At 46.1% G+C, this 25,715-nt stretch overlaps 1 protein-coding gene across 1 annotated transcript; it reads right to left on the reverse strand.

The window, feature by feature from the left end:
- Positions 1-25,715, reverse strand: LOC307083214 (NLR family CARD domain-containing protein 3-like; the record flags this gene model as incomplete). The annotated part of the gene is given in 10 exon segments (XM_079747048.1): positions 1-146; positions 3,880-4,074; positions 4,503-4,549; positions 4,726-4,899; positions 5,831-6,004; positions 6,964-7,137; positions 7,964-8,137; positions 9,507-11,049; positions 11,052-11,279; positions 25,667-25,715. Coding segments are annotated over 10 exon segments (2,904 nt in total).

The following is a 25,715-nucleotide window of genomic DNA, read 5'->3' on the forward strand; positions in this document are numbered from 1 at the left end:
CTACAAACCCAGCACGCAGAGCGTGACCGAGAGCAGACGCACAACCCACGTGACCTCAGACACGCGCACACCGCCATCCACGCGACCCCCGACCCCCGACCCCCGCAGAACACACAGCCCCCAGGCGGCGGCGGTGGGGACGGGGTCTGGTAACACAGTTAACGCACACACAGAGCACACAAGTGACCCTGAGCGACACACAGAGCACACACGTGACCCTGAGCGACACACAGGGCACACACGTGACCCTGAGCGACACACGGAGCACACACGTGACCCTGAGCGACACACGGAGCACACACGTGACCCTGAGAGACACACGGAGCACACACGTGACCCTGAGCAACACACGGAGCACACACGTGACCCTGAGCGACACACGGAGCACACACGTGACCCTGAGAGACACACAGGGCACACACGTGACCCTGAGAGACACACAGAGCACACACGTGACCCTGAGCGACACACGTGACCCTGAGCGACACACGGAGCACACACGTGACCCTGAGCGACACACAGGGCACACACGTGACCCTGAGCGACACACGGAGCACACACGTGACCCTGAGCGACACACGGAGCACACACGTGACCCCGAGCGACACACGGAGCACACACGTGACCCTGAGCGACACACAGGGCACACACGTGACCCTGAGCGACACACGGAGCACACACGTGACCCCGAGCGCGCCGGTCACACACACCAGAGCTGGTGCCGTGCAGCACACGACTCAAAGCCCCCAAGGCTCGGCGCAAATCCCCCGAGAGGAGAACCGCCCCCCGCCCCCCGCCCCCTCGCTAACCCCGACCTGCAGACCCGCATCCCCCCCCCCCAGCACCACATCTGGACCACAGAGCCGTCTCACTCTCTGGCAGACGAACACAAACAGAGCCAGCAGCCGCGGCGGTGTAACCCACGGCGACTCGTCCCGGGGGCGCGCGGGCAACGAGACCGACACAGACGCAGCCGTCGGGATAGTCACGACACGAGACGCAACACACCCGCCGCGAGAGGGGGGAGGGAGGCCCAGAGGGGCGAGGGTTGGGAGGAGGGAGGGGGGAGGGAGTGGTCGCTGCCGCCACTGAGGTAATCGGGGTCCAGCTGGAGGAATACAGGGGGTTGGCCAGGGATTCGCCGAGCGGTTGGCCGCTCATCACGGAGACGCCGGCGCTGGTACGAGGGAGGGGGGGAGAGAGGGAGGGGGGAGAGAAGGAGAGAGAGATGGGGGGAGGGAGGGAGGGAGGAGAGGGGGGATGGAGGGGGAGAGAGTCTCTCACTATCTCTGTTGTATTCAGGGAATGGGTTAACCTAGCGATTCTTAGTGCTTGGCACTTGGTTCTAACATCCTTACTGTACCGACAGAGATATATTGTTGTTTCTTTCTTCTTTGACTTATTGTAGGTGTCTGCTAAATGCCTTTATGTAAAATGTAAATGTCGCAGCAAAGTTCAGAAGCGCAGGAATGAGAAGACATTAAAGGTCCCATGGCATGCTACTTTATGGATGCTTTTATATAGGTGTTAGTGGGCCCTTAATACAGTATTTGAAGACGTTCAAGAAATTCAGCCTTGTTGCAGAATTACAGCCACCACGAGCCAGTCCCACAATGAGCTCTCCACAACCGTGACGTTTTTAGAGGCGGGTCCAGGAGGAGGGTGGGGGTGTGGCCCTGAGCAGCTTGGGGCCACGGTACCATGAGCTCTGTTTACAGTGGCTGTATCGCAATGGTGAGGCGCACACAGCCTTTGGCCGTGTTCTGTAAATATTCTAGAACACTCCAGGTGCTCCGGCGGCAGTCCTGGAGCTCTATGTCTCAATTATATCATATTATACAAAGATATCTATATCATATAATATATATTATCATGGCCAAAAGCTGTGTGCGCCTCCAGAAGATTTTATGGATCTAAATAAATAAAATAAATAGTAATAGTGTAGTAATAGTGATAGTGTATCGAAATAGTATTTGTGAGAGGGGGGGAGAGGGAGGTGGGGGGGAGGGAGACAGAGAGAGAGAGAGAGAGACAGAGACAGAGAGAGAGAGAGAGAGAGAGAGAGAGACAGAGAGAGAGAGAGAGACAGAGAGAGAGAGAGAGACAGAGAGAGAGAGAGAGACAGAGAGAGAGAGAGAGAGAGAGAGAGAGAGAGAGAGAGAGAGAGAGAGAGAGACAGAGAGAGAGAGAGAGAGAGAGAGAAGAGAGAGAGAGACAGAGAGAGAGAGAGAGAGAGAGAGAGAGAGAGACAGAAGAGAGAGAGAGAGAGAGAGACAGAGAGAGAGAGAGAGACAGACAGACAGTGTGTCCAGCCGTCTGTCTTTGGTTTCTTTCTATAACAGACAGAGACTCTGAGGCACCCCCCCCCCCAACAAAAACCCAGGGAGGAGGTCCGATAATAATAAAATATAAATTAAATTATATAATAATATAATAATTTATAATTTCTGATTAACATTTTATTATTCTTAAGGCGCTTATTGAAGCATTATTTACTAATAAAACACGAAATCATCGGCTGAACAAACGAGAAAATTCAGTTGGATCCACTGAGTTGTTTGTTGCAATTATGCTTCATTAACAAATACAACAGAAAAATAGTCCCTTACATGTACACGATAAACAGGAGGACTAAAACAATAGAAGCAGCAGACTTTACAAATCATCAACAGGTGTGCACATATCTTTAATAACTGAGCATGTTCTGCGGACGCTTGGTTCACATTAGAACACAAAAAATCAAGATTCAGTCTTAAGCCATTTACAACATGCAACATTATCCCATAGATCTCTTGGTTATTATTAATAAAATATAAAATCTGCTTTAAATCAGGTCGTGAATCAGGATTATGTGACTTTAGGGGGAATTAATGGGAGTCAATGGAGGCTGAGGGAGGAACGTCCTACCTGAAGTACTGTCAATAGGCGATAGGGGGTGCTAATGTCCCTTTACAGAAAAATAGTCCCTTACATGTACACAAAAAACACAAGGGCTAAAACAATAGAAGCAGCAATATATTTGCTGCAATAGAAGCAGCAAATTAGGTTGCAAATCAGGATTATGACAAAAATGATGATATCAGAGCCCTTAAGACGAAAACTGGTGAAGTCTGAAACTATATAAAAATTTACAATCACTAAGTTGTTTTATATACATTTCAAATGATAAATGTGCTTATCTAACTATGGGAGATCTTGAAAGTCTTTTCATGGTTTATCATATATACTGTCTAGAAGAGAGAGAGAGAGGGAGAGAGAGAGGGAGAGAGAACGAGAGAGAGAGAGAGAGAGAGACTATAACTGCCACAGAGACACTGAGTCATCAGTCCTCTCAGTGTGTGTGTGTGTGTTTTTGTGTATGTGTTTGTGTGTTTTTGTGTACGTGTCTGTTTGTTTATGTCTGTGTGTTTAGTATGTGTGTGTTTGTATGTGTGTGGACCCCCCCCCCCCCCCCCCCCCCCCCCCCCCCCCCCGCTGAGGGATCACAGAGTCGCTTTTACAACCGACACAGAGTCGCTGAGCCCCCCACCCTCCCTCCCCCTGGGGTCACCCACCCCCATACCCTAACCCCAGGGAGGAGGTCCTCCTGGGTGAAGGAGGACCAGAAGGTGTGGAGGTGTGTCAGTGTGTCTGAGGACCCTCCTCCACCTGGGGACACTCTGTAGAAGGACAGAGAGCCAGCAGGCCGGTCCAGATACACTCCTACTCTGGTGGAGCCAGCGGGGGGGAGAGGGAGGGCTGTTACTGTACCGTTGTACCGGGCAGAGTAACCATCATCATCACAATAAAGACCCCAGGACTTGTTGTACCGTCCAAGCCTTCTGTCATCACCCCCTCCTCTCCTTGTGATTCCTCTGTATGTCACTCCTATCCAAACACCTCCTTTCCTCTCTACCTCCCAGTAACAGCGGCCAGTCAGAGCCTCTCTACCCAACACCTGGGGCCAGTAGTCAAATCTCTCTGGGTGATCCGGATACGACTGGTCCGCTCTAACCAGCGTCACCTTCCTGTTGTCCTCAGACAGAGAGAGTCGTCTGTGGGCCGTGTTGGGGTCCAGGGTGAGTTCACAGGCATCTGAGGGAGAACCAGACATGATGAGCTGCTGAACCCTTCTTCATCCTCATCATCATCACTGGTACTGTTCTCCTGAACATGACATGTGAGGGGGGGGGGTCATGTGATGTTATAGTAACGCTATTGCTTCAGACTCCGCCTTCACCCCCCCCCCCGCCCCCGAGCCCAGACCCTCCCCTCAGCACCCTTTGTGTGTGTGTGTGTGTGTGTGTGTGTGTGTGTGTGGACCCTCAGCCCCATCTCCCCCCCCCCTCCCCCGAGCCCAGATGTTATCGTCATGATGATTGGACAGTATTAATATATGGAAGATACATGATGTCAGCCATCATCCTCATTCCCAGTAGGATCTGATCTCACTTCCTGCTGTGTGGATGGACTTTCCATCTCAGTAGTGAGTGTGTGATGTGATGAATCAAACAGACACTTACACTTCTTTAGAGCTGGTTTCAGCCTCCACACTCCACCGTGCTCCACACTGGGGGGGAAACAAAGTGAGAGCAGCATGTTGAAACATTCACCTTCATCATCGGCCGTCTCATAACGTTGTACACAACGTGAGTGACAGCTGCCTCTTCAAACCACTTCATCTAGCAGCGGCTTGAATCCTCGTAGGAGACTTTGTCCCTGAGTGGTGAGCTGTCCTCTCCATACCTGAGAGTGTCCAGTCTCCAGCGTGGATCCTCCAGTCCAGCAGAGAGCAGCGCAGCTCCAGAGTCTCCTGGGTGATTGTAGCTCAGGTCCAGCTCTCTCAGATGGGAGGGGTTGGAGCTCAGAGCTGAGGCCAGAGAAGCACAGCCTTCCTGTGTGACCAGGCAGCCAGACAAGCTACACACACACACACACACACACACACACACACACACACACACTTAATTATATTTATTCTGGTTGAGAGCAGTTCATACTAAAGTAACCACATTTATAAAGTGTATTCATTCCATCTGGAGGACAAGGAGAACAGGAAGAGGAAGTGGGGAGATGACATCATCACCGACATCAGAACTTCCTTCACTTGGATGTGAAACAGGATCTTAAACAAATGTTCCTTTCTCAATAGCTACAACTCAATGAGATATTGTTTGGTCAACAGAGATCAGGTCTGATTGTTTGGAGTCAGGAGAAGTCCACTGTGTTTGGTACGCTGAGACCGTTTCTTCACAGGTTCTAACATTGTGTAGAACCAGGGAGTTTTGTCAGCAGGCAAAAGAGCAACAGAAATGCATCGGACATGAGCAGCACTACACCAAACTAATGTGAAGTTAATAAAGTCCATCTTTAATGTTCAATATGATTCACTTTACCACGGCCAGTGATGTTCTATGGTGAGGTGTACATTATATTCAGATCACAGCACGGCTAAAGCCTCATCCCCATGTCTACGCTAATGACAACTCCTCAGCTCACATCTGCTGACCAGAGCTACATAACATAAAACAAACATAACATACTAGTAGTTAACAGGTCAACCCCTAACCCTCACATCAGCTGGCCAGAGCTACATAACATAATAGTAGTTAACAGGTCAACCCCTAACCCTCACATCAGCTGGCCAGAGCTACATAACATATAACAAACATAACATACTAGTAGTTAACAGGTCAACCCCTAACCCTCACATCAGCGGACCAGACTTACATAACATATAACATGCATACCGTTTTGTGTGTTCTTTTTTGATAATGGTCCAACTAGTCGTTGACCATCCCTTACATATTAAACAACCCCAAGACCTAGTTTGAAGAGGCTGAAAACGGACCTGAGAGTTTCCAGTGTACAGTGTGGACTCCCCAGTCCAGCAGAGAGCAGCTTCACTCCTGAATCCTGCAGATCATTGGTACTCAGGTCCAGCTCTCTCAGACTAGAGGAGTTGGAGCTGAGAACTGAGGCCAGAGCTTCACAGCATCTCTCTGACAGATCACAGCCCTTCAGCCTTCACACAAAATAAAGAGGACAGGTTCGGAACTGTGATTAAAATAACTTACATCTTTAACTTATTACATAATGAAGAAATTGTGGTTATTCAAATTGGGTGTAAAATGTATAACAATAAGATAGTTGTTTTGCAGCGTTTGAAAAGTCGTTTAGTATATTAATATTACTTTTTGTTGCAGTGTAATGCATATTATGTATTGTATTGTAACACATGTTATCTGTTAATCTAAAGCAATGTTTTGTATATGATTATAAGTTTTATTCCAATATTATGTATATTGTGTTGTGAGGGGAATAAACCTCAGAGCGACCAGGAAAACACCTTGCGAGCACAAGAACTAAAGGTACGGCCACACTGAACGCGTTACGCGCGTAGGATTAGGCCTAACCTGCCGCTTCATCAATGTGTGTCAACAAAAATGGTTCAATGCGCCTAACTCGCCTACGAAGCTAGATGAGCCAATCCAAAACTTATTTTTCCCCCGCTACTTTTCTTTTGCTCCACAAACATGGCTGAGATCAGCACCATCGCTGCGTTGTATTTTTTGTGGGAGTTCGAGGAGAGTAGGAAACCCAAACGCCGTCGTGTTTGGGTGCAAGACATCCTCCGTAGGCGCTCACAGCTGGGTGACTTTCACCACCTCCTCCAGGAACTCTGCCTGGATGACGGCCGGTTCCAGCGGTATTTTCGGTTGCCTGGGGCCATGTTCGATGACCTGCTAGCTCGGGTCCTCCGTCTCTCTGCCAGTGACGTCGGGTCAAGCTCAACTCTGATTGGCTATCGCAGCTAAGCGTCACGCGTCGGAGCATAAAAAGTTTAATTTCTTGAAAATCGGCCGTCTCATCACGTTCTACACAACATGAGTGACAGCTGCCTCTTCAAACCACTTCATCTAGCAGCGGCTTGAATCCTCGTAGGAGACTTTGTCCCTGAGTGGTGAGCTGTCCTCTCCACACCTGAGAGTGTCCAGTCTCCAGCGTGGATCCTCCAGTCCAGCAGAGAGCAGCGCAGCTCCAGAGTCTCCTGGGTGATTGTAGCTCAGGTCCAGCTCTCTCAGATGGGAGGGGTTGGAGCTCAGAGCTGAGGCCAGAGAAGCACAGCCTTCCTGTGTGATCAGGCAGAAAGACAAGCTACACACACACACACACACACTTTATTATATTTATTCTGAATGAGAGCAGTTTATACTAAAGTAACCACATTTATAAAGTGTATTCATTCCATTTGGAGGACAAGGAGAACAGGAAGAGGAAGTGGGGAGATGAGATCATCACAGACATCAGAACTTCCTTCACTTGGATGTGAAACAGGATCTTAAACGAATGCTCCTTTCTCAATAGCTACAACTCAATGAGATATTGTTTGGTTAGAGTCAGGAGAAGTCCGCTGTGTTTGGTACGCTGAGACCGTTTCTTCACAGGTTCTAACATTGTGTAGAACCAGGGAGAGTTTTGTCAGCAGGCAAAAGAGCAACAGAAAGGCATCGGACATGAGCAGCACTACACCAAACTAATGTGAAGTTAATAAAGTCCATCTTTAATGTTCAATATGATTCACTTTACCACGGCCACGGATGTTCTATGGTGAGCTGTACATTATATTCAGATCACAGCACGGCCAAAGCCTCATCCCCATGTCTACGCTAATGACAACTCCTCAGCTCACATCTGCTGACCAGAGTTACATAACATATAACAAACATAACATACTAGTAGTTAACAGGTCAACCCCTAACCCTCACATCAGCTGGCCAGAGTTACATAACATATAACAAACATAACATACTAGTAGTTAACAGGTCAACCCCTAACCCTCACATCAGCGGACCAGACTTACATAACATATAACATGCATACCGTTTTGTATGTTCTTTTCGATAACGGCCCAACTAGTCGTTGACCATCCCTTACATATTAAACAACCCCAAGACCCAGTTTGAAGAGGCTGAAAACTGACCTGAGAGTTTCCAGTGTACAGTGTGGACTCCCCAGTCCAGCAGAGAGCAGCTTCACTCCTGAATCCTGCAGATCATTGGTACTCAGGTCCAGCTCTCTCAGACTAGAGGAGTTGGAGCTGAGAACTGAGGCCAGAGCTTCACAGCATCTCTCTGACAGATGGCAGATATTCAGCCTGCACACACAATAAACACCATATGTTAGGAAGTGTGATTAAAATGACCTATATCTTTTACTTTAAACTTAATGAAGGACGTGTGTCCTTCATTAATAACATTATTTACATCTATATTTAGGGCATTTAGCAGACGCTTTTATCCAAAGCGACTTACAATAACTGCATTTGTTACAATAAGTACATTTGTCATAAGAAGTGAAACAATATATCGCTGTCGGTACAGTAAAGATGTTCATAGAACCAAGTGCAAGTATTGGCTGTTATAACGTAACAGTTATTGGCTGTTACGTTATAACAGCCAATAACTTAATAGTTTAAATGTAATAAAGTCAATAACGTAATAATTTAAATGTAATAAAGTCAGTAACGTAATAACTTGCCAACAATGTAATAAAATTGTTGAGCCAATAACGTAATAACTTTTTGCCAATAATGTAATAACTTATTACGTTATTGGCTGCTTGTATTAAAAAAATACTTTGAAAATGTAATAACTGAGCCAATAACCTAATAAATGAGGCATCACTTTATTTTATTTTAAATTTCTGGAGAGAAACTGTCACACTTGACAGTTTGAATTTGGATTCATATGCAACTATTAGGGTTCCGTTATAGAACTCTGTGCATCCAACTCCGTGACCACGCAGACAATTTGACGGAGTCGTGAGCTTTTCGAAGCTCTACTATAGCAGAATATTAGAGTTACATATAAATCCAAATTCACTCTTTGCTCCTTTAAGGCATCCTCTGGAGGGGGGTATGAGGTTGGAGGGGTAACTGTAAGGTCAGATATTTAAGCGTGTGATGCAATATGCAATAACAAGGCTAAGTGTGACTGTTTCTCTCCAGAAATTGAAAATAAAATAAAGTGATGACTCATATATTACATTATTGGCTCAGTTATTACATTTTCAAGGTTTTTTTTTATACAAGGCAAATAACGTAATAACCAGCCAATAATGTAACAAGTTATTACATTATTGGTTCAACAACTTTATCACACTATTGGCAATTTATTATGTTATTGGCTTCATTACATCTAAATTATTACGTTATTGGCAGTTATTACTTTATTGGCCGTTATTGGTTGCTACAACGTGTTAAAAGCTTTAATAAAATATGTTTTATCAATTGAACTGCATTTGATCCTTAAATGTTCATTTAATAATCTGTGTTACTTTTACTTTTAACATAATTAAGTTATTGTCTTCGTCTTTATTAGAAAAGTGGGTTAGTGGGTTTATTGTAATACAAGTTATACATGAACCTACATATATGTTTTGTTAGTTATAACTTCTATATAATACATTCTACTATCAAGTATATTGTGTTGTGTATTGTCATACATTATTATGAGTGAACCTACAGAGATCTTTTGGAGGCTTTGATCACTGGCAGCAGCCTCAGAAGAGCCTCCTCTGAAGCTGAGTATTTCTTTAGGTCAAACACGTCCAGCTCCTCTTCTGATGTCAGTAAGATGAAGACCAGAGCTGACCACTGAGCAGGAGAGACATGTGTTTTGAAGAGACTTCCTGATGTCAGGGACCGTTGGATATCCTCCACTAGAGAATGGTCGTTCAGCTCATTCAGACAGTGGAACAGATTGATGCTTCTCTCTGGAGAGAGATTACCACCTAACTTATCCTTGATGTAAGACACTGTTCCCTTGTTGGTCAGTGATCTACTTCCTGTCTTTCCCAGCAGACCTCGTAGGACATTCTGATTGGTCTCCAGAGAGAGGCCCAGGAGGAAGCGGAGGAACAAGTCCAGGTGTCCGTTCTCACTCTGTAAGGCCTTGTCCACAGCACTCTGGTAGAGGAGGAGTTCATTTTCCCTGGAGGTTGGTGGTTCTTCTGAGAGCAGATTGACACCAGTATCGATGAAGGACAGAAAGACATAAAAGGCAGCCAGAAACTCCTGGATGCTCAGATGGACAAAGCAGAACACCTTCTCCTGGTACAGCCCACACTCCTCTTTAAAGATCTGGGTGAACACTCCTGAGCACACTGAGGCTGCTCTGATATCGATGTCACACTCTGCCATATCTGCCTCGTAGAAAATCAGGTTGCCTTTCTCCAGCTGGTTAAAAGCCAGTTTTACCAGAGAAACAATGATCTCCCTGCTCTGTGAAGTCCAGAGTGCATCTGTTTCAGCAAACGAACGATACTTCCTGTCCCCCTGTATGGACTGAACCCTCAGGAAGTGGCTGTACATCTGAGTCACGGTCTTGGGCGTCTCTTCTCCTATCAGGGATGTTTTGAAGAAGTCCTCCAGGACTGTAGCAGTGATCCAACAGAATCCTGGGATGTGACACATGATGTGGAGGCTTCGTGATTTCTTGACGTGGGAGATGATTGTCCTGGCCAGCGTCTCATCTTTGAATCTCTTCCTGAAGTACTCCTCCTTCTGTTGGTCGGTGAACCCTCTGACCTCTGTCACCATGTCAACACAATGAGAAGGGATCTGATTGGCTGCGGCAGGGCGTGTGGTTATCCAGATGCGAGCAGAGGGAAGCAGGTGGCCCCTGATGAGGTTTGTCAGCAGCATGTCCACCGAGGTGGACTTTGTGACATCATTCCATATCTTGTTGTTCTGGAAGTCCAGAGGAAGTCGACACTCATCCAGTCCATCCAAGATGAAGACAACTTGGAACCCGTCGTATCTGCAGATTCCTGCTTCTTTGGTCTCAATAAAGAGGTGATGAAGAAGTTCCACCAAGCTAAACTCTTTCCCTTTCAGTAAATTCAGCTCTCTGAAAGTGAGGAGAAATGTGAAGTGTATGTCCTGGTTGGCTTTTTCTTCAGCCCAGTCCAGAATGAACTTGTGTGTTAAGATGGTTTTACCAATACCGGCCACTCCAGTTGTCATTATTGTCCTGATTGGTTTATCTTTTCCAGGTAAGGGTTTACACATTTGATTGGTGTTTCCTCCTTGACTGGTTTCCTGGAAGCGGTTTCAATCAGTCTGACCTCATGTTCCTTGTTGACCTCTCCACTGCCTCTCTCTGTGATGAAGATCTCTGTGTTGAACTCATTCAGAGGTGTTGATTGACCTGCTTTAGCGATTCCCTCAAACCCACACCTGAACTTCTCCTTCAAATGAGACTTGATTTTATGTTGGCACTTGAAAGCAGCAGGTCCTAAATGAGAAAAAAACAGTAGACATCAGTTGGTAGATGGTGGCATCAGTGGGAACATGTCAATATTTCCTGTAGAATTATCAATTTCATGACATTTAGTGGCTTCATACCTTGGTCAGAAAAGCTGGTTGTGACAATGACTGCATGTTACAGATTCAAAATGCTCAGGACCTTTCGGTTTTTCCACAGCAATATGATCGGACTAATGATAATAACAATGATAGTAAAATGGTGTAAAATGAAATGCTGACAGGACAAGATACTGTTGCATCTCTTCCACTGAGTTATTCTGCTGTTGATCTGCAGCTTATGTTTAATATTATTAATAACAATAATAATTACATGTGAGTAATGAGGAGACCCAGGTAGGAGGGGGTAAGAACAGCAGTGAGGAGACCCAGGAAGGAGGGGGTAAGAACAGTGAGGAGACCCAGGTAGGAGGGGGTAAGAACATTGAGGAGACCCAGGTAGGAGGGGGTAAGAACAGTGAGGAGACCCAGGTAGGAGGGGGTAAGAACAGTGAGGAGACCCAGGTAGGAGGGGGTAGGAACAGTGAGGAGACCCAGGTAGGAGGGGGTAAGAACAGTGAGGAGACCCAGGTAGGAGGGGGTAAGAACAGCAGCACAACGGGGATACGAGGGGAACCCACGGTAGGGGGTCAATACAGCGAGCAGGCCAGTGGGAACACATGTGTTTTGAAGAGAGTATGAATGTTGTCAGGGTGTCTCTTTCAGTTCAGCTTAGAGCCCTAGCACCCACGGTGCTGAGAGCCCTAGCACCCACGGTGCTCAGAGCCCTAGCACCCACGGTGCTGAGAGCCCTAGCAACCACGGTGCTGAGAGCCCTAGCACCCACGGTGCTCAGAGCCCTAGCACCCAACCACTCAATCCGGTGTTGGACACTGAGCCAGTGTAGTTGGACGAGAATGGGGGTGATGTGGTCGGGTGATTTGGTGCTGGTAATGATGATGTTTAACATTCTTTAACCTGTGACCCCCACTATTACCCTACATATCCGGATCAAACCATTTAACCTGGTACCCCACAACAACCCTATATCCTATATACGCCCCTGGGTTCTGGGTTGAGGGTCTCCTTTTAGGATGTCTGGGTTTAGGTTCTGGGTTCAGGGCCTAATCGACCAGGTAAACACGCGTCCTGCCGTCCCCTGAGCTCCAGGAAACGCAACAAGTTCCAGGGGGCTCATATTTAGCTCTGAACTCATTCACCCAATACATTCATGATCCAAAATCTGACGGCAGCTGCCCTCAGATCTGGTGAATTGGGCTTTTATTCCTTTCACTTTATACGTTTTGACCAATCCGGTTGCTGGAGACAGTATAAGGGTATGTTCATGCGAAAGATATTTGCTATTACATCTAACATTTTTTTCACTGAACTAAGTGCATAGGGGTTGCCTATAAAATCGCCTTAAAATAGAGAGAGAGAGAGAAAAGATCGTTCAATCATTGGACAAAAAGGTCTGGGGCGGTGTAGTGGACCGGTCGAACTCCTTCTCCCTCATCCTGGTGCTGAACGTGTTAAATGCATCCGCATTTTTATGTGTTTTTTCCAGCATACGTTTTATGTGGGTGTCCGTCCAAATTCCCAGACGGTCCGACAATTTGCTGCTAGTCTCGGAGTTACCTGTTACGTCCAAAGAGGCATATACTTTGTAGAACTGGATCGGACCGAGGTGCGTTCGCTTTCACATCTCAAGCGAACCATACCAGGGTTCGTTTGGAGGCGAACCGAGACCAGCTGTTCAGGGAGGTATCGGCCGGCTGATTTGGTTCACATCGAAGTGAGGTGGTTGCATTCACACCAACGCACCGAACCAAGGGACCAAACTCATTTAGTGCGCACTAAATGCTGTTGGTGTGAAAGCACGAATAAACTGCTGAAACAGAAGTATCGTCATGTAATCCATTGATTTCAACAATCTAACTGTATTCTACATAGCAACTATTTAAATTGTAACTGTAACAGAATACAGTTAGCTATAATTTGTATTCTGAATACATAACGCCGGTACATGTATTCCGTTACTCCTCAACACTGTACATTGATGTGAGACCGGGTTGAATGTGTTGTAGTAGCAGAGAATGGCCTGCGGGGGCAGTATGTACATTGTTAAATACATGAATAGGCTTGAATTTAATAGAAATATGGATGTTTTATATTTTTACAAAAAGGATTATGTGAACATTGCTGAATAACAATCATGTATATTAAATGTATTGCAGAAGTTTAGCTTGACATTAACCAAGTTAAAGGACAATTAATGAACCGCACCAGACATGCAGAAGTCAATGTAGGATTTTTAATATACAGTATAAACAAAAACACTTGACAGAAGTTTAATACATGCTTTTGTAAAGGAAAGCAGAGGAAAACATTTTCCTAAATTAATCATTTCAAAATGTCCCCACCATTCAGAAAGCAAGTGAAGAGGTTTGTGTCAAACCAGTCCTCCCTGACCAGCTCTGTCCCTGACTCTAAACCCTGACTCTCAACCCTAACGCTGAACCCTCTGAGGGCAGGAAGACGCTCCTTCAGTGTAAAGGTTCAAGAAGACACTCCTTCAGAGTAAAGGTTCGAACCACGGAGAAGGAAGAAGAAGGGGAAGGAGTAGAGTAGTGAGGTTAGTGACAGACGTGAGGGAAAGGCGTGTGGAAATGCACGGGTACATGTGGGGTCAATAAGATCACTCCCACTGGAGGTCATTGATCCATCAGCCTCAGACCGCTGAGCTCAGCAGGTCTTCTGGAGGACGAGGCTCAGATGAACTGAGGAGACGGGACCAGCAGGATGTCAGGATCAGGTGGGGTTCAGCTCAGGTGTGTCTACGCGGGCCAAACAAGGAAATGGATTAGGTTCAATATTCAAAAGATGCAACATTATCTGAACCAAGAGATGTCATTAAGGAGCAGGCGCCTTGCTCATTAGGGCGCCTTGCTCAAGGACGCATCACTGTATTCTTAGGACTTGAACCCGTCACCATTGGTCTGAGAGTTGATCCCCCCAACCCCTTACCCAGTCCACTAGGTCCAGATAATGTAAACTTACGAGAAATCCTTGATGGCAGAGTCCTGGTCGTCCTCAGGATTTGCCTTCCAGATGTATGGCTTCTCCATCAGTCCTCCAGATTCCTGGTCTGGTTACAAACGTAATTTGTCTCTACTGTAAGGTAACAAACAGTAGTAATTGGGCTCTAATGTAAGGTCACAAACACAGGAGTAGTTGGGCTCTAATGTAGCAGCTGTAGTTTGTCTGGTAACCAACCACAGTAGTATGCCTTAACTTGTACTGGACAAACTAATCCTGCGTTACAACATGTCTCTGTTTACTTTATGCAAACTGACGAGGATCCTTGTTGGTGGAGTGATGGTCCTCCAGATTCACGCCTCCCCTACCAGCTTGCCTCAGCTCCAGAAACACGTTCTAGTAAGAAAACGCAGCGGTAGTTTGTTAACGCATGTCAAAGAAACAGCAGTATTTTGCCCTTTAAGTCAATCATGTTAAGTAAATACAAACTTACGAGGAATCCTTGTTGGTTGATTCCTAGTCGTCCTCCAGCGTCTCAGCTCCTCCACCAGCTCTCCTCAGACAGAGTCCTGGTCTGGAACAAACAGCAGAAGTCTTGCTTCAATGTGTGGTAAAACAGATGTAGTTGTCTGGTATATTAACCAACACCGGTAGTTTGTGGTAGCAGTATTCTACGAGAAGTGGCAGTGAGTGTGATGATCACTTCAGAGTCAGGCTCTATCTACCCCACGACAGACATCAGCTCCTCCACCAGCCTCCATCATGGCCTCCATCAGCTCCTCCACCAGGGAGGGCCTTCAGCACGGCTCCTCCATCAGCTCGGTCAGCCATGGATTCCTGGTCTGGTTACAAACCCAGTTGGTCTCAGCAGTCAATCACCTGGGGACTCAACAAACCCCACCTCCTGCATCTGAGCTTCACTTATAAATGGAAGATGAATTTAAACATATTTAAACACTAAAATTAGACATCTGGCAACACGTCCTGGCACTTGTACAAGGTACTTAATTGTGTAGCATCTACAGTAGCTGCTATCGCTTCTTTACACAGGGAATGGGATAGCCTAGCGATTGTAATACTTGCACTTGGTTCTATGAACGTCTTTACTGTACCGACAGCAATATATTGTTTCACTTATGACAAATGTACTTATTGTAAGTCAATTTGGATAAAAGCGTCTGCTAAATGCCGTAAATGTAAATGTCTGCAGATTGACGCGTTCAGCAATTCATCCACTATGGTTGTAGCAGCACTAGTAACAATAATGGCTCATATGACTCCTACATAACCCCGGTATGAATTAACTCAAATCACAGCTTGGCACAGATTTAAAGTCATAAGATGATCAAAACCAGACCTAAACTACCAAGGATTTTAGTGTTTCAGATGAGCTTGGTGATGGTTACCCTCTGGTCCGGTGCTGCAGGCCCCTGGTCTCCAGCCTCAGTCTCCGGTCCATCCTGGCACCACAAGCCTCCGGTCCCCAGCCTCTCAGCCTCGCCTTTCAGCTACAGCAGCAGGTTCATATCAGCATTTGCCCAACAATAAACGTATTTGACTCATCCGAAACAGAGTTACACAATTAATTTAACTATTATTTTATACCTCAAGGCTAGACTGGACATGAGCATCCCATTTTGGGAATGAAGACAGAGCAGTCCACAAGTTTAAAGAAGTGGTTCAGCCCATGCATTGAGACTGACCTGAGAAGACTCAACTCACACCCCAGAGCACTGACCTGTTCTGGAGGACTTCTGACAGGAGGTGGAGGTCTGGCTCTGGGTGAGGAGGCAGACACCTTGGGACAAACTACACATTACCTTTTTGACCTTGTACAGTTCTAGAGTTTCTTCTACTGTAACATGTGGGAACGACGGCCATTATTTTAGCTTTGATATTATCCGGTTGGTAACTCAGTACCAACGTCATTGTTTAACGTCATTCCATTGGGTAGGGTTTAACTTCTGTGGCAATTAATGACACCAGATATTTAGAACGTACAAAAGCTGAAGTAACAAACACTAAGCGGTATCGATATTAAATCAAATATACTCGCCATATTCAGGTGCTGGGTTCCGTTGAAGAAATGCCAAATTGTCTTCCACCTTGAAATGATTTTCAGCCTTCACTGATGGTGAGAAATGGGCCCGCAAGTAGAGCGCTGTTTTGTACGCAGCGAGAGTCCCGTCAACGTGGTTAAAAGTACGGCGCAACGTCGGAAATTAACATATTGTACGATGTACGTGTCAGTATGTATTTAATATCAAACTTAAGTTGTTTAAGATAAGGGGTAACAATTCCTAATGGAAACCGACGGAAAAATAGTTTCCATTGGCAACGGCTCGAGGTTAAGCAAATACAATCCAGAACATTCCGCCAGATACCCTCAGGGGATTCACGTCCAACTAACTGCCAGGTGGCTTCTTATGGTTGTCAAGACTACAACGTTCTATGCTAACCATTGAGAGTAAATCAAGTGACCGCACTCAGAACCTTCCACGGCGGGAAGCTAAAACAGCCCGACTGGAATCCGAACATTCCGGCCGGAACCAACCAAAGAAAAAACAGAACCAGCGCCTCACCTTGAGCTGAACGGAGGATGATCCTGAAGTCCAGCGATGGTCTTCATTAAAATACAGCCAACAGACTTACCTTGATGTGATCTGTTTGTTGCTGTTGGTCATTACTACTATTCAGTGTACTTTTACATTATTATGCACCCAGTGTGTACAAGTTATATCACTCAAAACCATACGAAGCGCTACCATGTATTACCCACAACAACTTTAAACCTCAAATCCTTGCCTAAAAACAAAAGGAATCATTCAATACAAAACTGTGTCTACATTTTACAATTAACAGAACAATTATCTAGATTATTCAGGGTACAAACCATACAGAGTAAATCTAAACGTTGAGCTCAGAGAGCCGACCATAGCCCTGCAACGTCACCCTGACCGCCTCATCACCAACAGCAAATCATGCCAGCCAGCGAACACATGTACAGGTCCAGTGAGAAGTGGGCATTTGAGCGAAAGGACTGCCCATAATAAAATGAAGCCCAATTCCTGAACTATCCAACCATCTTAACAGTTTAAAGATTTACAGATTGACATGCCATTGTGTTCTAATCTTCTTTGTCTGCTACCTTGTTACTTATAAAACTCTACATCTCCATCGCTAGAGTGTTGCATCCTACTCATGAGGGTGTGGTCTGAGTGAGCAGAGATGCATGCTGGGATACAGTGCTGTCTGAAGTCTTCAGTTCTATAGACACGCCCCCTCAGGAGAAACCAAGTGTTTGAGAATCTGTCGTGACATCAGTTACATGAGCTGGAATATCCTTCAAGATGGCGCCAGGATTCTCAGAGAAGAAAGGCCAAGAGAAAGATATGAGGGTTCTTCCTCTCAGCCAGTGGAACACAACAGTCTTCATCAGAGTACCATGGAACACTTTGAAACGTTCTCTTCTATACACCGGGAAGCCCCAGTGAAGGTTTCCTTATATCCTCAGCTGAAGAGTACAACTTCAGCTTGAAGAGTGCTCTACTTGGAGTTCCCAGATTGACTGATTTAAGGGAACCCATCGTTCAGCTAGTCCTGTACGAAACAAATACAGTTCAGCCTGAGAAGACGTGCAACTGAGAGCCAGACAAGATCCACAGGGCTCTCCATCAATCCAGCCAGGTAGGAAGAGCCGCCTCACTACAGGTCTGAAGGTCATCTTGAATATCCATTGAGGTCCCTTTCCAACTTCAGACTCTCCTTGTGGAATGCCTTTAGGTGTCCATCCTCCATTGATCCTGATTGGTGTAGTCCTAGTTTGAAGTCACTGATCTGAACACGCCGCTCACATCCTTTTACACTTGAGGATCCTCTCCTTCCTGCCCAGTGTGTTGGATATCGCTCCGGAGCGTCGCTCCGGGCTCTTCATGTCTAATGGAGGCCTCAAGCAAACGTGTGGCCGTCCATCAGGTATGATTTAGTTGACCATTCCAATATCCCAAGCCAACCACATAGACCCCCGTATGAACATTATCACTGTCAAAGCAAGCAGGAGACACACAAGTAGAACCCAGGACACACACATAGAACCGCATGGAGACACACGAGTAGAACCCAGGACACACACATAGAACCGCATGGAGACACACGAGTAGAACCCAGGACACACACATAGAACCGCATGGAGACACACATAGAACCGCATGGAGACACACGAGTAGAACCCAGGACACACACATAGAACCGCATGGAGACACACGAGTAGAACCCAGGACACACACATAGAACCGCATGGAGACACACGAGTAGAACCCAGGACACACACATAGAACCGCATGCCAGGTGTGAGTGGGGGACACACACACACACACACACACACCCTAGCGATGCTCAAATATCATCCATCTCATGTCAAACCCACACACTGAGCCATAAAAGGCCAAACACTCATGCAGGGTAAAAACCTCATGCCGAATAACATTCCATCATCCACCCCAGCTCTCCTGCCAGTACACCCAGAACAGAACAATCATTGTCTCCAGAGACGTAAATTATGTACAACATTCTTCAGTGGCGTCCCACATTGGTGATGGATTATGCTTGGTGCCTCCAAAATGTGTCCCAGGTTGATTCAACGTCTCTGAAGTCATGTCTTTGTAGTCCAGTGGTTTCCTGAATGAGGGGCCTTCACAGATGCAAACAGTGCAACTTCAGTCAGCCTGAGGACAGGAAGGAGGTCATCTGTTCAGAAGACCACCCAGTGGAGGGGGGTGGCTCTTGAGGAGCAGGATCCATCTTGGAATGACCCCGAATAAGAACTTCTTGGAAATGAAACTGTTCCTGAGGAGTCACGATGCCTGGAGGGGACTGTTGAATGTGTTCCATGGTTCTCTGTGTCAGACTGAAGTTGTGTTTTAGTCGTTGAGATGAGGAGCCCCCTCATCTCCCCCTGGTGTTTCTCCTTCTGAATCCCTGTCTCCATCTTAAAGAACATTCTAGTTCATGTAACTGACACCACGACAGTTTCTCAAACACTCGGTCTCCCCTGAGGGGGCGTGTCTACAGACCTGTAGACTTCAGACAGCTCTGTATCCCAGTATGCACCTCTGCTCACTCAGACCCCACCCTCATCAGTAAAGCAACACTCATGTGATGAAGATGCAGAGCTCAGGAGAGTAGCTGGAAAGAAGACTGAAGACATCAGAACCCAACCCATTACTCCAGCTTACAACAATAACTTAGAACCTGTAACCTTTTTAACAAACCATTAAAACCAACATAAACCAAACGCCTAAGTAACCCATGAACCCATAAAACATCCCTAATACTCAGATCAACCTTCAGCTAACGGGTTAACTCACCAGGAAGCTAAAATACATCAATATGCCCAAGAGTAATGAGAAACTAATGACTTACATGTCGCAGTTCATCTTCATGGTTAAGCTTGGATACTTACAGAACTGCAGTTAAATATCCATGATCGACCTTTGAAGGAACGAACAGTTTACTCATTATTGTCCCCAAACTTGGCCACTGTCCCACAGTTCAACATCTACCATCTCCATTAAATCAGATAAATTAATGACAGTATAAAGTCAGGGCTTTTGGGATAATCCAACATTTAAATAATGATTAAGATAATTAAATAATCCATCTTTTTAATATAAGTTATACAAATTATTTGACTGTCATTAGCCAAGAGTGATTTTCCTCTTACTTTAACAAGTTTGAATGTATAGTCTCTAAAATGTTACTTTCAGGTAGAATCATTATTTAAATTTGAAATGAGAGTTAAACCACCACAATCCCCGATTTCCTTCACACATTATAAGTGATTTATATTCAACATACAACAACGCAGTTGTGCTTTGCTACACATTTCTACTCACATCAGGTCCAGATGAGATGCTCCTCTTTACTTCAAAAAGTGTTTAACCTGTGAATCAGGAAGAGATGACAAATAAGTCACAACAGAGCTCAACAGAACATTACACACACGTTCTGGTTTCTGGGAACACAACAACATACCGCGTTTGGGAGACGCTACACTGCCAAACAGTAGAGGACACCAACGTACTGTCAGGTTCCCTCTGAAGTGAAACGCACCAGATGCAACCAATTAACAAATTAAGAAAACCACTTGCCGTGCGAGCTGCGGCAGGTGGGCTAATTAGTAAAACTCAACGCAGGTTCGGCGCCCTCTGGTCACCTTGGTAACAGTGAGAGTCTATTTCAGCTCGGTGTTTGATCTTAAACGACCACCCTCATTTTAATTAAAGGGATGAGTCTGATTTGACTGATTTAGATTCATACTTCAAAACAAAGAAAGTCTTCATTCAATTCACCTTACTGTGTGCATGAGTGTGCGTGAGTGTGTGTGTGTGTGTGTGTGTGTGTGTGTGTGTGTGTGTCTGTGTGTGTGTGTGTGTTACTACTGTTTGATGTCAAGTTGGTGAAATGGAAGTCATGTGTGATCTTGCGTCCCTGTGTGTGTAGTGAGCGGATGTGGACAGCAGAGGGCGATGTTTCCACACGAGAACATCTGCTCTCTGCAAGCTCTGCGAGATACCGTCTCCATAGCAACCGTAACTTGGCAGCATCCTGAACAGCCCTTTGAGTAGTGAGAAGGAAGCCTTCATCAAAGAGACCAGAGAGACTCATTCACTGGTTAAACTGGAGTCATTGCCAACCACCACACATGTCACATGGGGCTCCAGGTGGGATGTCAGAGGTCAGAACATGTCCTTCCTGTATCTGTGGATCAGCTCTGAGACGTCCTCCTTACACACCTTCAACCAACCGTCCGACTTCATGTGGTACACTACACACACACACACACACATACACACACACACACACACACACACCATACAGGCACACACATATAGATTCACACACAATATCTATACGCACAACATATAGATACAAACCATATGCACACACACACGATAGATACAAACCATATATATACACACACAGACAATAGGTAGACACCATACAGATACACACACACCATGAATACACACCATATAGATACACACCATAAAGATAAACACACTAAATAGCCACACACAAAAGATGAACTTAATATAGATAAAAACTATATAGATACACACACACGCACGCACGCACGCACGCACAGACAGACAGACAGACAGACACACTCCATACAGTTCTGGTCACTAAATACTACTCCTTCTCTCTTCTCCTTCTCCACTCTAATCCTTTTCTTCCGTCTCTCTGTCTCGCATATCGTTCTGTATTTTTATTGCCTCTATTCAAGGGGGTAGATTTGGGTGGGGATTTCTAGGTTTCATAAACATCTGGGGCTTAGCCCAGAAGGAAAAATAAAATGCGTGCACATAGCTCGCTCCAAATTTATTTGTATGCTTCATTGTGCAATTTGTTTCGTATTGCTTTACCTAAATAAACAAAATATGCGGTATATGATAGGTTTAAATAGCTACCTGACTGCTGTGCTGCTTATCCCCAAACATCTAAAGTTCCATTCAAGTTATTTCAGAGTAAAATGAATACAAGTGAGACAGACCTTACACACATACACACACACACACACACACACACACACACACACACACACACACACACACACACAGATCTGACTGCGGATAGGATAGGTTAATTTACTTGAGGTGGTAAACAGGGTATGTTTTTAAACTGTTTATTTTCTTGCCAGAAGGACTATCTAGACTAGGCTAATTATAAATATTTATAAATATATTTACATTTACATTTAGGGCATTTAGCAGACGCTTTTATCCAAAGCGACTTACAATAAGTGCATTTGTTACAATAAGTACATTTGTCATAAGAAGTGAAACAATATATCGCTGTCGGTACAGTAAAGACATTCATAGAACCAAGTGCAAGTATTACAATCGCTAGGCTAATCCATTCCCTGTGTAAAGCAGCGATAGCAGCTACTGTAGATGATACAACATTCAATGGTGGCTGTGCAATGGTTTCTATGCAGAGTCGAGATGAACTCTGAACAGGTGAGTTTTGAGTCTTTTGCGGAAGCTGGTGAGCGGCTCTGCGGTCCTGACATCGGTAGGGAGCTCATTCCACCACTGAGGTCCCAAAACAGAGAAAAGTTGTGACTTTGCTGATCGACCTTTGCTTGCTCTTAGCGATGGCGGTACCAGACGTCCAGCTGAAGTAGTTGAGCAGAGGGATCGAGCTGGGGTGTGTGGCTTTACTAATGCTTGGAGGTAGGCAGGGGCAGTTCCATCGACTGCCTTGTATGCCAGTACCATCATCTTGAATCTGATGCGAGCTATTACAGGGAGCCAGTGGAGGTCTCGGAAGAGGGGGGTTACATGTGAGAACTTTGGTAGGTTGAACACGAGGCGCGCTGCCGCATTCTGGATGCACTGCAAGGGTTTAATCGCAGAGGCAGGGAGTCCAGCCAGGAGCGAGTTGCAGTAGTCGAGGCGGGAGATGACCAGTGATTGGACTAGAAGCTGAGCTGCTTCCCTTGTGAGGATGGGCCGGATCCTGCGGATGTTGTAAAGTGCAAATCTGCAGGATCGGGCCACCGCAGTGATGTTTGCGGTGCAGCACAACTGATTGTCCAACACTACACCAAGGTTTTTGGCAGTTGGAGAAGGAGATACAGTGATGTTCTCAACAGTGACCAGTAAGTCCATGTGTGGGCATTCTTTCCCTGGTATTAGGAGGAGCTCAGTCTTGTTGAGGTTAAGCCTCAGGTGATGGGCAGTTGTCCAGGTGTTGACTTCTGCCAGACATTCAGATATGCGTGTTGCAATCAGGGCTTTGTCAGATGAGGAAAAGGAGAGAAATAGCTGAGTGTCGTCAGCATAGCAGTGATAGGAAAAGCTGTGGGATGTAATTACAGAGCCCAGAGATCTGGTGTAGAGGGAGAACAGAAGAGGCCCCAGCACCGAGCCTTGAAGGACACCTGTATCAAGCGTGCAAGGTTTGGACAAGGAGCCATTCCATGTTACCTGATAAGTGTGATTCATCAGGTAGGACGTGAACCAGGAAAGGGCATATTCAGCTATGCCATGCTCGGCGAGAGTGGCGAGGAGGATCTGGTGGTTCACAGTGTCAAATGCTGCAGACAAGTCAAGGAGAATGAGAACCGATGAGAGGGACGAGGCTCTGGCCGCCCGGAGGGACTCAGTCACCGCGAGGAGAGCCGTCTCAGTGGAGTGTGCTTTTTTGAAGCCTGACTGGTGAGGGTCAAGCAGGTTGCTAGATGAGAGATAGGAGGACAGTTGGTTAGCGACGGCACATTCCAATGTTTTAGAGAGGAATGAAAGAAGAGATACCGTTCTGTATTTCTGGATGTCAGTGGTATCAAGCGTTGGTTTTTTGAGGAGAGGCTTTATTCTGGCAGTCTTGAAAGACGTTGGTACAATGCCAGAAGTGAGGGAGGAGTTAATAAGTGCGGTTAGAAATGGCAGGATGTCGTTTGACACAGCCTGGAGGAGGGAGGAAGGGATAGTGTCAAGGGGGCAGGTGGTGGCATGGTTAGATGTTATAATTCTGTTGACCTCATCTGAGGTGAGAGGGATGAATTGGGTAAAGACAGAGGTGGGGGTCGGGGGAGGGAGGATGGTGGCAGTGATAAAAGAGGAGCTAATGTCCTTTACTTTCTGGGTAAAGTAGGTAACAAAGTCATCAGCAGTGAGGCAGGAAGGAGGAGGAGGGGAGGGAGGGTTGAGGAGGGAAGAGAACAAGGAAATAGTTTCCTGGGGTTTGAGGCGGAGGAGTGTCTGCTGTCCATACATTGGACAGCAGACACTGCAATCCATACTGAGGACCCTCCACTCACCACCCCCGATTGCTGGGGGGCAGCCCACTTCTAACCCCCCTGGTTTAACCTGTTTTTATCACCAGATCCACTATTCTCTTCTGCTTTGATTCATCAGATTGTTTTTATCCCTTTTTATTTTGCTCTTGCCTGGCTTTCTATTCTTGTTGGTCACTATGTTGCACCAGGGATCTAGATATGAGCCCCGTTCCCACTCTAGTGGAGACACGGACACACACACACACACACACACACACACACACACACACACACACACACACACACACACACGCACGCACACACACACACACACGGAAACACACACACACACATACACACGGACACGCACACACACACGGGCACACTCACACACACGGACAAATTCAAAATGACCAGGCACGATCCTACAGGGCATAAAGTTAGGGATTGGACTCTTTGATCCATCAAGCCCGTAGTGATCATCGGTGACTCAAACATGAGTCGGATGCCTCCCCACACACACACAGACGTCCACATTGACAGTTATCCCGGTGCCAAATACCAACACATCACACAGATCTTAAATGAAAATCCTCCCAATTCACACACCAAGATTGTGGTGGTCGCTCTGGGCATCAACCATAGGGACAACCTGTTGGAGTTGTCGACGGACAAACCCGCAGGCCACAATCTATGTCCCCATCATTCATTTCTCACATCATTTAGCTGCACCACATCAGACCCTATTAACACGACTTAATGCATTCATCACTGCATAATACAACTCACCTTTTGAAATACACCACTCTGAATTCCACACAATTCACGACCACATACATTGGACAGTAGACACCACATCACACATACTATAACATCGCTTGACTCAGTTAAACTTCGGGCGGGGACTACGTCCCAACAGGGACCCCCCCGTCCCCAGGAATCTAACATTCTAAACCTATCCACCGTCTTCCATCTGTCAGGAACGGAGACTCAGCTGCTGCAGAGGGGCCTTAGTTTCATCCCCACCCCCCGTCCACTATTACAACCGGTCACTTAAAATGAATAGAACCCTTCCATGGCCGTCCCGGTGGGCCCATTCCACCGTTTCAGGGGCCATCCAGCTGGGAACCACCGCCGGGCGTCTTGTCGGAGAACCTCACCACACTCCTCCGTACCAATAAACACACAGCCATACATAACCACTCAACAACACTTTAGAAACACCCAACACTACTGAACAAGAATATACGGCACTGGACACCTGCCTAATTACAAACACATAGTCAAACCTACCATAGTTAAACCTGCAGACAAAGGCTCCAAAATAGTCATCTTAGATACACAACAATACCTCTTAGAAGCACACACACAGTTAGGGAATCCATTACATTACAGACCCATACAGGATTCACTCCAATTGGCCACACAACATCAAACTCGCAATATATTTACTGACCTCCATCAACGCAATACATCACACGTAGAAAGAAAATATACTTAGACGGTCCAGACACGCGAACGCCTGTTTTATCCTCTGCCAAAGACCCACAAGGCACCCGAGTCCTGGACGGTCCCTTTCTTAGTGCCGCCGGGGCGACCAATCAT

The sequence above is a fragment of the Pollachius pollachius genome, assembly GCF_949987615.1.
Source record: "Pollachius pollachius genome assembly, chromosome: 11".
NCBI lineage: Eukaryota > Metazoa > Chordata > Actinopteri > Gadiformes > Gadidae > Pollachius > Pollachius pollachius.